Source organism: Struthio camelus, chromosome 25 (assembly GCF_040807025.1).
Source record: "Struthio camelus isolate bStrCam1 chromosome 25, bStrCam1.hap1, whole genome shotgun sequence".
NCBI classification, from domain to species: Eukaryota; Metazoa; Chordata; class Aves; order Struthioniformes; family Struthionidae; genus Struthio; species Struthio camelus.
This window is the reverse complement of record NC_090966.1, coordinates 6,044,873-6,063,705: the sequence shown is the minus strand read 5'-3', so window position 1 is coordinate 6,063,705 and position 18,833 is coordinate 6,044,873. Positions and strand designations below refer to the sequence as shown.

General features: G+C 71.8%; 1 protein-coding gene across 4 annotated transcripts in view; it reads right to left on the bottom strand.

Annotated features, from left to right (window-relative positions):
- The window catches only part of ARHGAP23 (Rho GTPase activating protein 23), a 39,212-nt gene that overhangs the window by 4,118 nt on the left and 16,261 nt on the right, over window positions 1–18,833 (bottom strand). For 2 of the 4 annotated variants that reach the window (XM_068918902.1, XM_068918901.1), the window contains exons 2-19: window positions 13,720–13,899; window positions 9,848–9,872; window positions 9,246–9,338; window positions 8,913–8,991; window positions 8,692–8,746; window positions 5,840–7,256; window positions 5,049–5,204; window positions 4,501–4,612; window positions 4,365–4,422; window positions 3,914–4,051; window positions 3,431–3,733; window positions 2,257–2,318; window positions 1,661–1,788; window positions 1,382–1,500; window positions 1,106–1,261; window positions 602–680; window positions 323–396; window positions 30–119 (exon numbers count right to left, since the gene is read on the bottom strand). In XM_068918902.1, the coding sequence (XP_068775003.1) occupies window positions 30–119; window positions 323–396; window positions 602–680; window positions 1,106–1,261; window positions 1,382–1,500; window positions 1,661–1,788; window positions 2,257–2,318; window positions 3,431–3,733; window positions 3,914–4,051; window positions 4,365–4,422; window positions 4,501–4,612; window positions 5,049–5,204; window positions 5,840–7,256; window positions 8,692–8,746; window positions 8,913–8,991; window positions 9,246–9,338; window positions 9,848–9,872; window positions 13,720–13,899 (3,324 nt within the window). Of the gene's footprint in view, window positions 1–29; window positions 120–322; window positions 397–601; window positions 681–1,105; window positions 1,262–1,381; window positions 1,501–1,660; window positions 1,789–2,256; window positions 2,319–3,430; window positions 3,734–3,913; window positions 4,052–4,364; window positions 4,423–4,500; window positions 4,613–5,048; window positions 5,205–5,839; window positions 7,257–8,691; window positions 8,747–8,912; window positions 8,992–9,245; window positions 9,339–9,847; window positions 9,873–13,719; window positions 13,900–14,059; window positions 14,226–18,501; window positions 18,712–18,833 lie in introns of those variants that run through there. The other 2 variants (XM_068918899.1, XM_068918900.1) reach the window with 2 other exon arrangements.

Genomic DNA, 18,833 nt, shown 5'->3' with positions numbered 1-18,833 from the left:
GGGCGACGCCGCGGCGGTCGGTACGGTACCTTGTTCTTCTCCGAGTGGTCCGCGATGGTCTTCAGGTGGCCCACCAGGAACTTGAGCGTCTCGTAATAGTGACCTGGCAGGTCCCGGATCTGCGGGCAGACACCGGGTCACCCCGCCGCTCGTCTCCAAATCCCTCGCCTTTCCCACCCCGCACCAGCTCCCCGCCCAGGGCCAGGGACGGCGGGTGCCGGAGCAGGAGCGACCCCGCAGCGGGCAGGGTGCTGTGCCCCCCGGCAGGCAGTGCCCAGCCCCTCTGCCCCCCGCTCGGAAGGGCCCTGCCCCATCTGCCTACCAGTTTCCGCAAGGTCCTCATCCTCTCGCTGGCGTCCTCTATCCGGTTGGCCTCGATGAAGTCATTGTACTTATCTGAAAGCGGGATGCAAGGCGCTCAGCGACTCTGCCAGGGACCCCCGAGGCGCCGGCCGGAGACCCTGGGGTCCCACCAGGACGGGGCAGGGCTGGCGGGGGGGCCCGGCGCGGCGGGTGTCCGCCAGCCCCTCGCCTGGGCGGGCGCCGGCTCTGGCGCAGCATCGCCGCGGGGGCACGCGAGCGGGGGCCGCGGCCGACTCACCGTCGGTGAACAGGGGCTCGGGCAGCTTTCGGAAGAAGGATTTCAGCAGGCTGCTAATGACGTTCAGATCCTGCCACCGCTGCGGGGAGAGGGGAGAAGAGGATGCTCAGAGGGACCGGCCTGGGGCAAACCCAGCCCGAGCCTCGCTGCGGGCAGCAGACGCCTGCGGGAGAAAGTCCCCGGCACCGCCGCGGCCGTGAGAACGGCAGGACCGACGTCCCCGTCCTGATGCCCGGCAGGGAAAACCCTTTGGAGCGCATCGAGAGGGGACAGAAAAGCCCCACGGTGCTCCTCCATCAGCAGGTGACACCCCCCCACCCTCATGGAGAAGTGGCGAGACACACGGGGACAAACGTGTCCCCAGGCTGCCACCCACACTGCCCTCGCCGCCCGCTAGGCGGCCCTGCCGCTCCAGGAAAGGCCACCGCCATGGAGCCACACGGAGCCGGGTGCCAGCCCCAAGAGCATCCCAGGGGACGGGGACAGGGACCCGCCAGCCCTCACCTCGTCCTGCAGGTTGATCTCGGTGGCGCCCTTGTTGAGCTGCTCCTGGAGGCTGGACACCACGGCGTTGTTCCCGGGCACCCGGTAGATGCCCATGTACTCCAGACCTCTGTCCTCCACCACCTTGCAGCAGGCTTCGACGATCAGGGGGACGTTCTGCGGGGACACGCAGGGCCTGACGGACGTGCCGGATGGGGACAGGCCGCGGGGGTGGCCCAGGCCAGCCCAGCGCGGCCCGTGCCCCCCGGCCCAGGGTGGCCCGGCAGGAGGCTCTACCTTGTTATCTGGGGCAGGTTGACAGTCCTCCAGCCTCACACCAAAGGCTCGGGGGGCAGATTTCTTATTCTTCTTCATGATGTTGATGCCCCAAGGGGCTTTTTGGGAGCTGCTCTCATCTGGAAGGGAACACGGGGGCGTTTGCCAGAGAGCCGGGACGGACAAACAGCAGGAGCATCCCTCTCCCTCCACTCGGGATGAGCGTGATGGCAACCCGCGTCGAGCTAGCCAGGGCCCCGCCGGCCCCGGGGTGCCCCGCGTCGACTGGCAGAGACCTACCTTTCGTGACGGCTGCGTCCTGCCTCGGGGACCGGGGCGCGCTGGTTCCCGTCGGCTTCAGGAACTCGGCTCGGATCCCCAGCCCGCGAGAGCCCTTGGGCGACGAGTCGGGCTTTGCGCCGCAGGGGCTGCGGGGAGAGCGGCGGCTCAGGGCGGCCCGGCACCCGCTCGTCCCCGGGGCGGCCCAGCGCTGCGGACGGCGAGATCTCCCTCGCGCCAACCCCGCGCTCCCCCGTGCCCGGCTGCGCCCCGGGCCGAGGAGGCTTTAAGCTGCCCCTAGGGAGCTCTGGACCCGTTTAACCCTTTGCTCAGAGCCAGTTTGCCTGAGCTGGACCTTTTCTCACGCCAAGCAAAGCCCGGTGCAGCCAGGACCTCCGGACGCTGCCCCGTTAAGGGACACACCGGTTTCGTTGCAGCGCTAAATAAACCGGTGCCGGGTCCTTTCCGGCGGCTCTCGGAGCAGTTAATGCCGGGCTGGGCCACGGACAGCCCACGACGCCCCGCCAGCGCTCGACCCCGAGCCGAGCCCGGGCTCCGCAGGCGCCGCCGGCACCCCGCTCCCCAGCCCTGCTCCCGCGCCGGACCCCCGCTCCTACCTCACTTTCCGGTAGTCGTTTAACTTCTTGTTGATAAGAGCTTGGCTGGCAAAACCGGGGTCCTGGGGAGGCAGAGAGAAGAGGGGAAGGGAGAGCTTGAGCGGCGCGTTCCCCGGAGGCGCCGAGCAAGTCCACGCTCTCCCGGACGCCGGGGCCCGGGCCACGGCCGGCGATCGCTGCCGGCGCTCCTGGCCGAGGGGGCGCCTCCGAGACGTGCCGAGCCCCGCGCCGGCGCCAGCATCCCCGGATGCGGCAGGGTCGGCGCCAGCCGCAGGGGCACGGCCGGGCACACGGACGGTGAGCATCCCTCCGCGGCGCGCGCGCCTCCGTCCGCCCTCGCCACCGCCAAGGTGACGCCACGTCCAAAGAAACGACCTTTCCGACGGCGGCGGGGCCGGTGGAGATGCCGGCCGGCACCCTGGTCCCCGACAGCCGGGTGCCCGCGCCGCCGGCCCCACGGGCGGGCAGGCGACCGACGCCGGCGCTCCCCCAGCGAGGACGCGCGCGGCAAGAACCAGAGACCGCTCCGAACTCGATGCACCCGCCGGGGGCAGCCCAGCCTGCCGCCACCCGGCCGCCAACACCACGACCAAACGAGACCCGCAAACAAACAAGACGGCGCGCGGCCGGCTCAGCTCCGGCCCCTGCAGCCCGGCGAATCGCCCTTGCGACGGGGGCCGCCTCGGAGGGGCGGCTCTCCCCGGCTCAGACCCTGCAAGCCCACGTGGCCGCGCCGGCCCCGGAGACGGCGTCCTGCGCGCCGCCGGCGCTGCCCGTGCCTCGCGCTACCCAACGCCAGCGGCGGCTCTCGCACGGACCCCCGCCGGTCCTCTCGGCCCCCCGCCGCGGGGCCAGGAGAGCCGCCAGCCCTCCGCCGAGCATCCTCCTCCTGCCCGCGGCGCAACCCCCGCCGTGCCCGAGACGAAGCCGACGGAGCCGCTCTCTTCTTGGAGGCCGAGCAGCCCCGCCAGGCGCCGGCGCCCGCGGCGCGCCGAGCCCCCGTGCACCCCCGGGAGCACGGCCGGGCGCGCGCCACCCGACAGTCCCCAGCCGCTCGGCGCCTCTGCGCCGGCCGCGGCCTGGGGGAAGCAGCGCAAGGCAAACAGCTGGAGAGAGCCAAGGCGGTTAGCGCCGGGAGAGCCAGAGGCAGCCGGGAGCCCCATGTGGCTCTCACCTCGCCCTCGGCCTTGCTGTTCTCCCTGATGACTTTGATCCAGGCCAGCATGTCTTCCCGATCCTCTGCCTGAAAGAGATATTCACAGAAGTCAGCGGTCGTCAGCCGGAAGACGTGCTTCCTCTTGGTCTCGCTGTAGGAAATGTCCACCAGGCACGCTCGGATGCTGATCGGCTGCTCCTCCTCACCTGGGGGTGGTGGGGCGCAGGTCACCGCCTCCCGCCTGTCCTTGCACAGGTACAGCGAGTGGGTGCGCAGAACGGCGAAGACGCGCTTCCACTGCCGGATGCCTCCGCCAACTTTCTGCAGGGAGAACGGAGCCGGGTTGGGGCGGGAGGAGGCTGCGAGAGCCGCCGGAGGCCGGGGCCGGTCCGCGTGGCTCGGCGCGGCCGTCTCCCTGCCGGCGTCGTGGCCCGGGGCTCCGCTGTCCGGGGCGGGCGAGCTGCCGCCGTGGCCTGGGCTGCCTGGGCGGCGGGTACGTACCTTCCCCTTTTTGGTGAGGATCTGCTTGTAGTGGAGCCAGCCCTCTTTCCGCACGTCGCTGAACGTGACATCCGAGAGGTCAGAGGTTGAGTGCCTTTTGGAGCGGGTGTCTTCGGACGTACCGAGGCTGTCCAGAGACTGCAGAGGGCGAGAAGGCAGCGCTGGGTCCCGGGCGCTGGTCGTGCTCAGCTCGGCGCCACCCGCTCCGCCTGCATCCCCATCCATGCACGGCGCTACCCGGGACCGGGGGCGCGTCGGCGGCCCACGGCCATCACGGCAGGCCGGACGTCCCGTGGGCAGAGCCACGCGGCTCGCCACCAGGCAAGCAGAGCAACTCCCTGGGGCCGTAATCCAGAGCCTGCAGGGCCGGGTGACGCGGCTCATCCGCAAGGGGACCCGGCCGGAGGGAGCCCGAAGGGACCCCCAACCCCTGCCAGCACCAAACGCTCACCCCATCGGTGAAGAAGCTCCTCAGCATCCGGAGGCTGGGGACCCGGCTCGGCATCCTCCTGCAAGGCAAGCAGCCTGCCGTGAGCGGCGCCGGGTCTGGAGAGACGGGGGAGGCGAGGGACCGGGACCGGCCCTACCTTAGGATCTTCCCCTCGTCCCGAAATGTGTTCAGACCATCGTCGCATGACTTGGAGCGCTCGGTCGTTATGGCCAGGAGGTAGGAAGAGCGGCGGCTGGCCTTGATGCTGCCTGCGACGGGAAGGGACAAGCCGATCAGCGCAGGCGGGCTCCACGGCGAGGCCCGGCCCAGGCTTGGCCGGCCTCGGGAAGAGATGCCGGCAGGAGCCGGAGCGGGATGCCAGGCACCCGCTCTTATCTCGGGGAGGTGAAAGGGGTCGAGCTCAAGGGCTGAGCCCAGGACGCCCGGGTCCGGCTCGTAACCGCGCTGCTGTTTCGGCGCATGATTTTAAGCACGCTGGAGAGCATCCAGCGAAAAGCAAAGGGGCCGATAAGGGAGCCCCAAACAGGCAGCGCTGCAAGGGAGGGCCAGGTTCGTTTAGTCTAGCGAAGGGGACGCGATAACAGCCTTGTGCCCCTCCGGCTCGCGAGGGAGGACACGGAGAGCAGCCGCTCTCCACGCTCACGGTGGGGCGCAGGGAGAAACCAGCTCGGCCAGGGCACTCACTGCAGTCCTGGGAGTAGTGCCGGCTCAGGGCGAAGGCGAAGGTGGGCGAGGAGGGGCTGGTGCTGGCGGCGGGCGCCGAGTTCATGGCGCTGGAGACCACCGAGGAGGCGGGCACGTGCTTGGCCTTCAGGTCGATGCTGGGGCTCGTGGGTTCGTCTGCAAGAGGCAGGCGAAAAGGGTTTCAGGCTGGAGCAGGAGCAGGACGGCGTGGGAAAGCCCACGCTAAGAGCCCCCCGCCCCGGTCCTGCTCGCAGGCGCCAGGTTTCCGCGTCCGTGCCGGCACCGGGCAGGGCTGGGGACACCGTCCCGCTGCCAGCAAAGTGGGACCTGGCCTCCTCCTAGCAGGAGATGTGACCCCCCCCAGTCCCTCGGGGTTCCCGCAGGAGACCCAGCCCCATTGCATCCCAGTCGGGCCCAGTGCACAGGATCCCCTCTGCCCGTTTGGGAGCAGGGATCGGCAGGGATGCCATTCGGGTCCCTGCGGGCAGAGGCAGCCGGCCGGGAAGGTACCCAGCGGGATGGGGAGCCGGTCTCTGCTGCCGGCTGGGCGAGAGCAGCCGTGCTGAGCTGCGGCCGGGGGGAAGGAGCCCGGCGCTGGCACGTCCCTGCCATCGCACGCCGGTCCCCAGGGGCAGGACAGCAGCCTGCAGGCTCCAGCTCGCCCTGGCCGTGCCCAGGAGGAGGCAGCGGCGCCTGGGCAGGGGGTGCAGGACAACAGCGACCTGGCCGCGGAAGGATGCTCTGCGTCCGCGCAACCTGCCCCAACCCGAAGGCGAGCCGGCCCGACTCACCGATGAACGGGATGGACGCCAGGGAGTCCTCCGGGGCCGCCAAGGGGGCCACGCGCCGGCCGGGCCGCTCGGCCGCCGGCCTCTCCCCTTTGCCGCTGGCCGGCGGGTCGCAAACGTCCGTCTCCTTCACGTCGTCGGGGAAGACAAAGTTCATCTGCCGCAGCGGAGGCGGCATCTTGCGCCCCGTGGGCGGCTTCTGCCGGAGCACCACCTCGTCCCGCCGCTGCTCGGCCTCGGCCGGCGGCTCCGGCACCCGGGCGCCGCTCTCCGCCTTCGCCGGCCCGTGGTCCGCGGGAGCGCCGGCGGCGGGCAGGGGGCCGGGGCGAGCGGGGGCCGCCCTGTCCGGGCACGGCGCGGCCTTGGGCCCCGGCCGCTGCGAGATGCTGAAGGTGGGGAAGCCGCCGAAATGGGGATCCCTGCAGGAGAGTGCGTGGAGCAGCCCGGTGCGGCGCTGGAAGGAGGGGCTGTAGCTCCTGTAGCCGATGTAGCCGGCGTCGTCGGCGCTCTGCAGGTTGGGCTGCGACGGGTGTTTCTGCACGGCCGCGGGGGCCGGCTCGCGGGACGGAGAGGAAGAGGAGGAGGAGGAAGGCGCGTAGCTTTGCTGGCTGGGATGCCCTCCGGCCGCCGGCGCCGGCCCGGCTCGGCAGATCTTCTCCGGCGGCCAGGCGGAGCGCGGGGAGAGCGGGGCGCCGGGCTCCAGCGCCTCCCCGGAGCGCCCGTAGCCGCCCAGGTGGTTTTCGGAGCGGGCCCGGTAAGCCCAGCCCTGGCGGGGGGGCTGCAGGAGGGTGTCGTGCGAGGCGCTGTGGGGCCAGCCCCGGGGGGCCGCCGAGCCGCCCAGGCGGTCGTGCGAGACGCTGCGGGAGCGGGGCGGCATGGCGTGCCGGCGCTCCTCCGAGGCGCTCCGCCGCGCTTCCCGGCTGCAAAACCAGCGGCACAGAGCCTGCTGGCACTCCTGCCGGCTGGGGACCACGCGGCCGGCCGGCTGCTCCCGCGGCGCCCGCCCGCCCTCCGGGACGCCGCAGGCGGTCCGATGCTCCGCGAGGTGCTTGGCGACGGGCAGGACCCCGTAGCGGTCGGGCAGGGAGGATGCCGAGGAGCCGGGGCTGGTGCTGCCGGCGGCGGCGCGGGAGAAGGAGCCGGGTCTGCCGCGGGGCACGGCCCCGGGCGCGAGCTCGTCGGCACGGGGCGCCGGGCTGCTGCCCGCCTCCCGGGCGGCCGCGTTCGGCGGGGACGAGGGCGGCCGGTGGCTCCGTCCGTCGGCCGGCGGGGGCTCGGCGAGCGCGGCCTCGCGGGGGGCAGCCCGCGCCTGGAAGGGGTACGTCTTCCGCGGGTAGCAGACGGGGGGCGGCTCGGGGATGCTCTGGGCCCCGCCGCAGTACGGCTCGTTGCCCTTCAGGTAGGCGTCCTGCGAATAGGCCTGCGGAGGACAGGGCGGGGGTCAGGGCGACGAGGCAGGGCTGCCACGCTCGCCCACGCGGCCCCGTGCACCGCGGCGCCGCCGTGCCCGGGCGCAGCGAGAGCAGGGGCTGCAGCACCGGCTCGGGTACCGCCAGCCGCCCCGGGGCAGCGGGGCCGCGGAGCGACAGCGGCTGCAGCCGGGGCCCTGGCATGCGACGGCTGCAGGGCCAGCAGCTCCGCGCGCCCCGGATCCAAAGGAAAAGCCCAGAGCCGGGGCAGCAGGGGCGGAGGAACGCCAGGAATGCGGCCACGGGGGCGGACGCCGGCAGCGGCACGGCCGGGAGAGCCCCGGCGCGGTGAGGTCTGGATGCTGCCGGAGCGGGGAGGCGAGCGGAGGCGAAACCCCGCTTGCACGCGCGGGCCGGAGCCGTCCCGCCGGTGCCGCCGCGGCACCCAGACCCTGGGGGAGCCCTGGGAACCGGGGTGGGGGACCTGCTCCAAGGAGGGGCCGGACCCCGAGAGCCAGCGCGACCTGCCCTCCAGCTCTGCGCGAGGATGTCCCCGGCACAGGGGCACGTGACTGCGGGACAGAGCTGGGCACGAGCTCCTATGTGGGCTCAGCTCCGAAAGCCAGCCTCCAAAAACGGAGCTGTGCAGAGTCCCAGAAAACTCATTGCAGGGATGGCTGCTTTCCGGGGACACCGGCTAAAGCAGCTCCTCGTCCCCAGGGCACCCCCCGTCCCCACACAGCCTGCTCTGCTGTCCCGCACGGCGCTCGGCCACGGAGGTCCTCCGCTACCTTGATTTCTGCCTCCGCTGCTCCTGCGGGGCCGCTCCGGGGGCTGCCCAGCCCCTGGCACAACGGGGCCCTGTCCCCACGTGTCCCCACGCGCCCCCAGGGGCGCTCGGCCAACCCCACCTAAGCGCGGCCGGCAGGCGACGGCCTCGCTGCGCGCGTCCCCGCCGGCTCCGGCAGCCCTTCTTCCAGCTCCCGCCCGGAGCCGGCCGAGCCTCAGCGCTCCTCCGTCCTCGCCTTTCCCCTCGGAGCTGTTTGGGGCAGGAATGCCGGCACATCCCGCGCCGGCCCGGGAAACCCACACCAGGGAACCCGTGCCCTGGGAACGAAACCGGCACCCGGCGCCGCTGGCCCGGCCGGGGCTCCCTCCGCTCACGGAGCCGCCTCGCACACCGCAAAGGGAGCAGGAATTTCCCTGCCCTGGTGGCGGCTCCGGAGCGCGGCGGAGCCAGGAGCAGGCGGGATCGCACGGACCCCTGCCCAGGAGGGTGACACCGACGCAGGGCAGAGCCCCGAGTGACGCAGGCCGGCGTCACCAGGGCCAGGTGCCGCCCGGCGCCAGGTTCAACGTGCCGGGATGCCGGCGGGGATCTCCGGGCCGCCGGAGGCAATCCCGGGGCTCGGCGCGCAGCCAGGGGCTCCTCCGCCAGGGACTCACCAGCTGCAGGATGTCTTCGTCCTTGGGCATGATGGAGAGCTCCAACACATCGTCACTGCGGGGAGAGGGGGGCGACGGGCTCAGGACGGCCGCGGCTCGGTTCGTCCCGCCGGAGCCGGGCGCTCGATCCCGGCCAGGCAGAGCAGCGCCGGCACCCGCCTCCCGCCCGGGACGGCGGCCAAGCTGCCCACCCAGGGCCAACCGTGCCCGTCCTCGCGTACCTGTTCTGGATGAGGGCGATGACCTGCGAGTAGGTTTTCCCGATGATGCTCTCCCCGTTCACCTTGACCAGCCGGTCTCCTGCGGGGCAGGGGGAGAAAAAGGAGTGAAGGAAAGAAAGAGAAGAAGAAAAGCAAGGAAAGCCCCGGTAGATGAGGCTTTGTGTGCATCCCCTGAGCAACCTTTAACCATCCCCGGCTTTCTCCCAGCTTGGTGGGAGCGTTGAGTTAAACAGACAAGCGCAAAGGCGGCGCAAGGAAATTCCCGAAATCCCGCTGCAACCCGGCCGAGCGCAGGGGCCGAGGCGGACGGCGCACCGGCGGGTCCCGGCTCACCTGTGCGCAAGCCGGCCCGGTGCGCCGGCCCGTCCTCCCGCACGTTCTTCACGAAGATGGTGTCCACGGGCTCCAGGCGGCTCCGGGGGGGACCTGCTCCGGGAGGGCAGAGAGCGTCAGCGAGCCACCGGCAAGGCGAGCCCGTCCCGGCAGCGCCGCGCGAGGACGCGCTGCATGCAGACGCGCGCGCACGCTGCGGTTTTGTGCCCCCTGCCCCTCGCAGCCCCCTCCTCTGCCTCCCTGAGCCCAAACGCCGCAGCCCTTGGTGCAGCCGGGGAGCAGCGCCGGCCCCGTTTCCCCGGGCGCCTCCGGTGCAAGGTCCGCGCCGTCTCCCAAGGGCTCCGGGGGCACTAAGCTCTCCGGCCGCTCCAAGCGGCGCCGAGCTGCAGCCGAAGCGCGGAGCCGCTTCGTTCCCCGCCTGTATTTAGGGCTGCACTAGCCGCTCCGCAGCCGGTTAACGGCGTCCCCGCTCCCAGCCCGGCCTCCGAGCCGCGCGCTCCCGCACCGGCCCCTCGATAAGCGATTCCCCCGGAGACGGGGGAACCGCGGTGCAGCTGGGCCCACGCGGACGGGCTCCCGCGCGCCCCCGCCGCGGCGCTTACCCGCTCGGTTGCCGTTCTCCTCCTCCTGCCAAGAGAAAAGAGAAACGTTGCAGCGGCAGCCGGGCTGGAGGGGTCCCGGAGGGATGGGGCAGCCGCCGGGTGGGTTTATTCGCCCGCCTGGCGGAGGGAGCCCGGACGGCTCGGCCGAGCCCACCCTGCGCCTGCCGCTCCCCTCGGCTGCCTCCGGGGTAAAATTAACTGCTGACACCGGATCCGGCCGGGCTGTAAGCGGAGCCCGGGCGGCCGGCGGGGAGCGGGGTGCCGCGCGCTGCCGGCGGGACAGGACAGCGCCGGGGGCCAGGGCTGCGGGGAGGAACCGATTTGGGGGCAAAGCAGTGAAAAGGAGCCAAACCGGGCTGGGGCAGCAGGATCTCGCCCCTCTCCCTGGGCACCGAGCCCCTCGGAGCAGCCCCCGTGCCAGTCCCCGGGGCGCAGGGGTGGCGATGCCCGCCGGCACCCGAGCGGGGGGCCGGGCAGCGGGTGCCGGCGCGGGGCCGGGGCCGTGCTGGCGAGCTGAACCCCCAGGGAAGGGGAAGGGGACGGCGGGTGGCAGGCGTCCTCGGCGCGCGGACGGGCACAGCCCGCCAGCGGGGCTATATTTAGCCCTGCAATTACTCGGCGGGGGAAGCGCGTCCCCGGCGGGGGGCCACGTGCGGGTTTCGACCGCAGGGGCTGTCGCTGCCGCTTCCCGCTGCCCGATGCGAGCTGACAGCGGCTGCAGCCCGGCGCAGGGCTCCCGGCCCCCCCGTTCCCGCACCCGGGACCGGCCGGGCAAGGACACGGGGCAGGGGACAGCCCTCGGGAACACTCTGCCCTTGGGGACAGCATCCGTCCCGGGCTGCCGTCCACGTGCAAACGCCCAGGCTGGTCGCAGCAGGGCCAGCTGCACGCCGAGCGGAGCTGCTCGGCCCCGCGAGCGGGGAAGGACGTCCGGGGCCCCGGCGTGGACACCTGGCACGTGCCGCACCGTGGCACGGCCTCGCTCGTGCACCGTGCAGGAGCGGCGCGGGGCCCTGCAGGGTCCCTCGAGGCACAGACGCCCCCCGTCCTGTGCCTGTCCTCGCCCTGCAGCATCCCGGAGCCCGGCCTGGCCCGGCGAAGCAACCCGGCTCCCCGGAAAAGGGGCTGACGTCACCGGCGGCGGTGCCAAAACGCCGCGCGAGGAATGCGGAGCGCCCGTCTCCCTCCCCGCTGAGTCAACTCCACCGAAACTCAGCCCCCAGACCTGGCCGCCCGCCGGCACGGCCGCCCCAGCCTGCCCGCTCGCCCGCTGCCAGTCCGCGGGTGCCGCATCACCCCTTGCTGCGCCCCGCAAACGCCTCCCGGGCGCCTCCGCGGGGTTCGGACCGGCGCACGATGGGTGCCGGGAGCTAGTCGTGGCCTCTTCCCCGAAGCATCTCCATCCGGAGGTTTTGACCTGGCTCCTTCCTGCGCTGGCCATGCATTGCCAGCCCAGATCGCTCCCGGCCCGTGAGGGCTCAGCACCGTGGGGCAGGATCAGCCCTTCTCTCCTGGCAGCTCACATGAAGATGCCTCCAAGTCCGAGAGGTCTTCGGCGACAGAAGCGAGAGGGTCGGCATGGAGCGGGCTTGGGCAGGTCCCGCGACGGCTCCCGACGAACGTCCCCTTCGCGGGGTTACGCTGCCGCAGATGGCGCAGATCCCCGTTTCCAGGGCGGGAAGGAAAGCGCAGGGAGGAAACATCCAGGGAAGAGGAAGCAAAAGCAGGAGCGTGGGAAAAGCAACGTCCCGAATGAGGCACTCAGCGGGGAATCCCGAGACCCGGTTTTGGTAGCCATTCCCGGCGTGACCTCGGGCGAGTCATTCCTCCCCACCCTGTGATTCACTTCCAGCAGCGTTTTCCCCGGCCGCCGGGGCGGAGGGCAGCCCGCGTCCATCCCAGGGGGCACGGAGACGCGCTCGAGCCGCGCCGCGGAGCACCGGACCACGCGGCCCCGGCCGCTTCCCCCCGCGTCTGCACCAAGCTCACGCCGCAGGAGCGAGGCAGAGGAGGGGGCTCCCAAGCCCGGGAGCGCGTGGAGCTGGCCAGCGCTAATCCGAAGGGAAGAGCCGCCAGCAAACACGGCGGGGAGGGGGGGCGGCCGGGCGGGCGCCCGCCGGGCACAGCCAGCGCCGCCGAGAGCGCGGGGCGCCGCAGAAGTGACCGCAGACCCCCAGGCAGGGCGACGAGCCCAGCGGCTCCGGATGCCGCGCTGGGATGCGGCGGGCTCGGCTCGTGCTGGAAGCTGCCGGGGGGTTTTGTGGAGGCCTCCCGCACCCGCTGCGGAGGAGGAAGGTGCTGCCGGCCATGCTGGGCTTCAGCAGGATCGGGGGGCTGATCAGAGGGCGCCTGGCGGCAAGACGCTTCCTGGTGCCGACTCCGAGAAACCGGGAGGGAAGGACTCAGCAAGAGAGCTGCAAGAAGCAGGAGGGATCTAGCCCGGCTCTGGCGCAGGTGATCCCGGCGTCCCTCTGCCGAAGGGATCTGCACACGGGAGCAGCGCCTGCCGAGGGTGCTCCCCCTGCCGTGGCACGGGACACGCCGCTCCCGCCCGGCTCCGGCTCGCGTGCCTGGTCCCAGGCGCCAAGATAACGTTTCCTACGCCTGCCCTTGGCGGTGCTGGGGAGCGAGACGGGAAGCAGAAGCGAAGGACTGGGCCAGCATCGCGCCTGCGGGAGACGGGCTGGGTCCGCGAGCCGTGTCCTCTGCGCACCCGAGCGAGGAAGGCGCTGGCGGATCGGGGGCTTCCAGAAAGCCGACGGCTCGGGGGTCACGACAGGGAGATGAGAAATAGCTGGGTTGTTCATCCGAGAGCAGCAGCGGGCAGCGGCTCATCAGCGATGGGCGGCAGGTGAGCCAAGAAGCTGTCGGTTACTCGCCGGGGGCTGCGGCAGAACCACCCCGAAAGCCTGGAGCTGGCGGGCAGCGAGCTGCGAGAGCCGAAAACCCGCTGCGCAGCCCTGCGCTCACGGCGGCCCAGCAACCAGCAAGCAGCCCGGGCTGCAACGCGCAGCGCAGAAGGGGTCCGGCGTCCTCCGAAACAACCGTCACCTGATCCCAGGCCCAAGTTCAAGGTGGCCGTGGCCGGTTTGCTTTGGCTTTGGCTGCTGCTCAAAGGCTCTTCCTCCACGGCGGGGTCTGCAGCAGCTGCCAGAGGCTGAGTCGGGGGTCTTGGGACCCCTCGGGTGTCAACGGTGCTGGGGAGACGCTGCAAGGACATAACCGGTGGGGCCCCGCGCCGCGGGCGCCAATGCAGGCACACGCACAACTTGCAGAGCTTCCTGGGGCTGAAGCGCTCCTTATTTTGCCCGTTCTCTGAAGTGCCTTTTCCTGGCATTTACGCCCATTCCCAAGGAATATCCGGACACCTCTTGCCCTCAGCATCGGGGCTGTCGATCGGACCTGCGAGGCCACTTCTCTCCCTGCAGCCTGCAAACGGCCGCTTCCCCGGAGGGAAGGGCTCTGGGACGCCTCCGGAGATGGTGCCGACTCCTCTTCCTCGGCTCGGAGCAGGTCTCCACGCAGCTCCTCGGGGAGCAGCCAGCTCCCTCCGTCTCGGGCCACCGGGGCTGGAGGGCAGTGACGAGCCCCTGGGGGTCCCCGGCACGGGGTAGGCGAGGGACGAGCGCGAGGGGCTGCATCTGCCTGGCATTGCTGGCCCACGGTCCGGTCCGTGGCCCCCCCGGATGCCCAACCAGCCTCCCCCAGATCGACAGCAGCCAGATCTCGCCCCGTATAAAAGGGTCTCAGATCAGCACCTCCAAGCCCCTCTCAGGCAGACCCCGGACCCAGGCAAAGCTGGGAGCCGGCTGCTGCCCCCAGCGGGGTCCCCGGGGCGCGGGCCGGCCCCCGAGCGCGGCCCCCGGCCCTACCTTGGCGGAGGAGTGCACCGCCGACTCCGGCGGGTAGACGATGAAGTGGCGGAGGGTGAAGCCGAACCCCCCCTGCGAGCTCTTCCGCAGCGCCACCGTTTTCGGGCCCACCCAGGGGAAGGGCTCCTCGGGGGGCGCGTTGTCGTTCGGCGAGGCTCCATCTCTCCGGCCCGGCGTCGGCTGCGGGGAACAAGGAGCAACACGTCACTTAAGTGGGGTGGTCGAGGCAGCCCCCCCCCACCCCCCCAAACCCAGGAAATCCCTATTTCCCGGCCTCAGCTCTGCTGCAGCGACCTGCCCCCGCAAGCCGCCCCGAGAGCATCCCCAGAGCATCCCTCACCCAGCAACTTCTGCAGCGACGTTTCGGGAGAAGGCGCACTGGGAAAAACCGGGGAGAAACGAGCTGCCCGCAGCGCGCAGCCAGCGCCGCGCGCTCCCGGCCCCCCATCCGCAGCGACGCGGTGCCCCTCGCCCCTCTTCGCCTGCCGGTCCCCGGGACCCGCGAGCCCGTGGGACGGCGCCAGCGAGGGAAGGGCTGGCAGACGGGGCTGGACCTGGCGCCCTGGGCAGGAAGGGGGGATTTCGGAGCAGACCCAGGAGCAAGCGAGGAGGAGAGCCGGGGGGGGGGCGGGCGGCCCGGCCGGAGGAGCCAGGGCAGCGCGGACAAAAGGTCCCCTTCCAGTTACACGCCGCGGTAACACCCAGGAGCAACCGCAGGCGAGGCGGAAAGGGGCCTCTCGGGACACAGTTGGCTGGAAGGTACACAAACGCTTTCCAGAGAAAGGGCAGGGACCTGGCATCATTTTGGGCCCTGGCACTGGACGCTTCCTGGAGCGGATCCCGCTGCTCAGAGCCTCGGGCTGAGCCGCCTCTTCCTCCTCCTCCTCCTCCCTCCCTTCCTGCAGGAACCGGGCCCCTCGCCCCCGGCCCTGCCGAGTCCCCGGCACGCCATCCTGGAGCCTCTGCGGAGCCGGAGACAGCGGCACGGGAAAGCCCTGCGGATGGGGGTCCGGCCAGCCGGAGCAAACCGGGAATATTCGATCAGGCTGCGCCTGCGCAATAACCCGGGCAAAGGCGAGACAAATCTCCCGGCGGTATCCGCAGGCACCTGCAAAACGAGCATCAGCAGCCGGGCCCGAGAGGGTCCCTGCTCGGCGACGGGCCCCCCCTCGCCCCGCACGCCAGCCGCAGCGAGGGCCGGGAGGGAGCCGATGCTGCGGGAGAAGAGTCATGAGATGCTGGTCGAGTTTTGCAGGGGAATTTACATACCTGAGCTTTAACGAGCCAGACAGCCGCCGGGCATCTCAAAGTGCCGCACGGCCCCAGGACGAGCCCCTTCCCTCCCCGCCATCCCCATCGGCACCGGGGGACGAAGGGCAGCCGCCAGCTCGCACACATCTGGCTGCGCCCCAACATCTGCCTGCCGCCAGCCCCGCGGCGGGGGCAGAAACCCCAAGTTTGCAGGGTGCTGGCAGGGGGTCACCGCTCTCCGCCCCCGTGACGCACAGCTGGCGGCACAGCTGGCAGCACGTCAGCCGAGCCGCGAAACGCCGCAGCCGCCCCTTCCCGGCGGCGGAAGGGACCGGCAGGGCCCCGGCCCTGCAGCACAAAGCTCCATTAAAACCGGAGAAAACGGCGCTCGGGGAGGGGGAAACCAGAGGCAGGGCACGGCGGGCTGGCGACCGAGCCCCGCGGGGACGGACGGACGGACGCAGGGACAGCGAGTCCTTTCCGAGCGCCTTTTCCTTCCCCGCTCGCGGCTTTGTTAACGTTCACGGCGGCCGGCAGCTGGATGCAGCCCGTCCTCGGGCCGAGGATGTCGCAGTTCAGCTGCTGGCTCCCCTCGGCCCCGCGCGCGCCGGGGCGGCCAGCGAGGGAAGGTGCAGGGGCGAAGGCGGGAGAGACGAGGCAAAAAGCAGGGGAGAGACGGGGCGGTGGGGGGGGGGGGGGGGAGAGGAGGGACGCACAAAGGGCCGAGGCACAAAACGCCTTTGTCTCGCCCGCGCTGAGCCGGCCTTTTTGCCGGGCAGCCTCCGCCGGGGCACGGCCGAAGGGGTCCCGTCCCGCCAGGGCCGGGCACCGCGGCCCCGAGGCCGAAGCCGCTCGCGCTGGCGTGGCCGCGGCCCGGCGCCCGCGGGCACGCTGCCTCTCCCGGCCCCGCGGGAGCAAACCCACCATCTTCTCTTGCTCCGGCACAGCCATTTTCTGGAAGCAGGACTCGCAGCCCAGGAAACTCGGTGGTCCCGGGGGGGGGTTGGGGGGGGAGAGATTTGCATCAGGAGAAGTGCGGAAACTTGGAGGCTTTGCTTCCATGCGGGTGTGAGGGGGCCGCTTTAGGCACCCTCGGACGGCTCACCCCCAAACCGCCGCTTTGCAGCCACGGAGGGAAGCACAAAACGCCAGTCAACCTGCAGAGAGACCCCAGACCCCCAGCACAGCCCTGTCCTTCCTCCCCGAGCCGCTGACATCCCACCGGCCCGGCTGCCTGCAGCCACCGGCCCCGCCACGTCCTGCACGCCTGGGGACGGTGGGGACCAGCAGCACCCGGCCGGCCCCCAAGACGGGCAGGGGGGGCGATGCAGACCCCGGGTGCAGGAGGGGTGCGGTGGGGCAAAGCACCCTACGTACCCGTCTCCCAGCCCCAGAGCACGCCGTGCCCTCCGGCACCGTCCCGGCCGGCAGCAGGGGACCCGTGGTGCGAGACGGCGCACGGGAGCCCACGCTCCGCGGGGACCTGGCGCTTCGCCCCGGGCCACGCGCGTCCCGGCTCGGCGCCTCTCCCCATCTGCGCTCGCCATTGTCTGGCCCGCCGGCGCGCGGGATTATTTTTAAGCTGACAGCTGAATGTGCCCTGCTGATTTTAACCAGCGCCGACAAGCCTCGGAGAGGGCGGCGAAGGCAGAGACAGCAGCCCCGCTCGCTGCGGGGATGGGGCCGCGGCCCCGCGCCGGGGCACGCCGGAGCCGTGGCGCGCCCGTGACCCACGCCGCGGCCCCGACAGGCCCATTACGGAGCACTTAGCGCCAGCACCACCTGCCCCGCCGGCCCCCGGGACCCCCATCATCGTCCCTCTCCCCCCGCGCCGCCGGCCGACCCCATCAGCCTCCCGCTGGCTGCCAGGCGCCGGCACGACACCCGCGAGGGGACGTTACAGCGGTTTCTTCCCGCCGGGCTGTCGAGGCCGCGGACGGGACCAGCCTGGCAGATGCTGCGGGCGCCCGAGCGGGTCCCAGCCCAGCCGGTTCCCCACCCTGCAAATCTGCCAGACCCGCTCGTGACTCGGAGAGCAAACCTCTCCCCACAGACCCACGGCAGCCCGAGCGCGGCCCAGCTCGGGCCACGGCCGCAGCTCGGCCCTTCCTCCCCGCGAGCGGCCCCGGCCAGGAGCCTGGTCCCACGAGGGACGCAGCCCTCGGAGGGCTGCAGGAGGGCCGCGGCAGAGGCTTGCATTAAACGCTTGCGTTTTCCAGCTTAACAGCCCCCCTTTGGGATTTTCAGCCTCAACAGTCCCTATCACGTGGTGCCTTTTTTTTTTTTTCCCCTCCCTTCTCCCCTTTGTCCTCTCGGCCCCGTTTGCAGCCCAACGCAGAAAGTCGCCAGCTGCAAAGACCCAGAAGGGACAGCGCGAGGGGATGCACAAGCACAGCCCAGGCTGGGACGGGTCTCGCCTCGGTTTCCCTCCTTGCCTGCCCTGGCTTGGAGACCTTCGGGCTGGGAAGCCCCTGGCTACGGGCTTGTACAACACCCCGCGGCCCTGGCTGCGGCCTCCGGCACGCCTGGAATAAAACAGCCCCCTGCCCGCTCCCCGGAGCGGCGGGGACTGCTGGCGGCTGACACCTGATTTGTCATCTTCGCCATTTGCTCCTGGCTCCCCGTCCCCTCTCCCCGCGGGAAGCCAGTTATCTCCCTGCTCTTTAGCCTTATTTTAACCACAGCCTCAAGCCTCCCGGCGTGCTCCGGCCAGCTGCGTCCCCTCATTAACACGGCCCCCCCGAAACGCAGCCGCCTCTGCGGGGGTGCAGGCACGGGCCCCCAGGAGCAGCGCCAGCCCCGCACGTAGGGACGGGGGAGCAGGGGGATTCGCTGCCCTCCTCGCTCGTGAGCCGCTCGCGGCTCGGCAAAAGCAACGTCTAAGCAACACTGAACCTCCCTCCGCCCCGGCGTCAGCAATAGGACCCAGGAGTCCTGGCACGCCAGCCCCCGGCGCTAAACCGCTCCACAATGCCGTCCCAATTTTGTTTTTAAAAGGACACGCACCGAGTCTCATCACAATAATCGTTTGTGCAAGCTGGTGCGACAGCTCGGCGCTGGGCACGCTGCCCGCCCCTGACTCACGGCGGCCGGCCGGCGCATCCCGGGCCCCGACGGCCGGAGGAGCCCGAACCCCCCGCGACGCCCCCGGCCCGCTGTGAGCCCCGCCAGGGACAGCACAGCACTTTTCCCCCTTCCTCGGTCGCAGGTGTTTCTGAGCGGCCCGTCAGCGGGCTGGCTAGTCGCGACATACCGTGCGTGTCCGCCCCACGGCCGGGACGAGCCGGGGCAGGTAGCCCACCCCGCAGCCGCACCAGCCGAACAAAGGAGCGTTCCCCCCGCGTCCCGCAGAGCCCCCCCAGCGCAGAACGGAGGCAAAACCCTCCGCCGTCCAGCCCCGGCTGGCCCGACCTTCCCACCCTGCCGCCCGGCAGGCGAGCAAGGGGAGAGCGAAGGAGACGCGCCGAGGGCCGCGGGAGCTGGGACCCCCCACCCCGGGCGCCCCGAGCCGCCCCCCGCCGCGGGTCTCACCCGGCGCTGCCCGGCGCGGCACAGGCTGCTCAGCCAGATGCAGCGCGGCTCGGGCGAGCTGCAGTCCACGCCGACGGCCCGCTCCACGCGGCAGCCCTTGCCGGCCCGCTCCACGCTCCACAGCGCCTTGCCGACCACCGAGGCGGCGCCGGGGGCCGCCCGAGCCCTGCGCGACCCCCGGCCGCCCTGGCCGCCGCCTTCCTGCACCATGCGGCCGCGGGGAGCCGGGCGAGCCCTGAGCCGGCGGCCGCCCGAGCCGTGGGCAGCGCTCGCCGCTCGCTTCACTCGCTTTTTCCCCAAAACGGAGCGGGAAGGGCGCCGGGGGGCCGCCG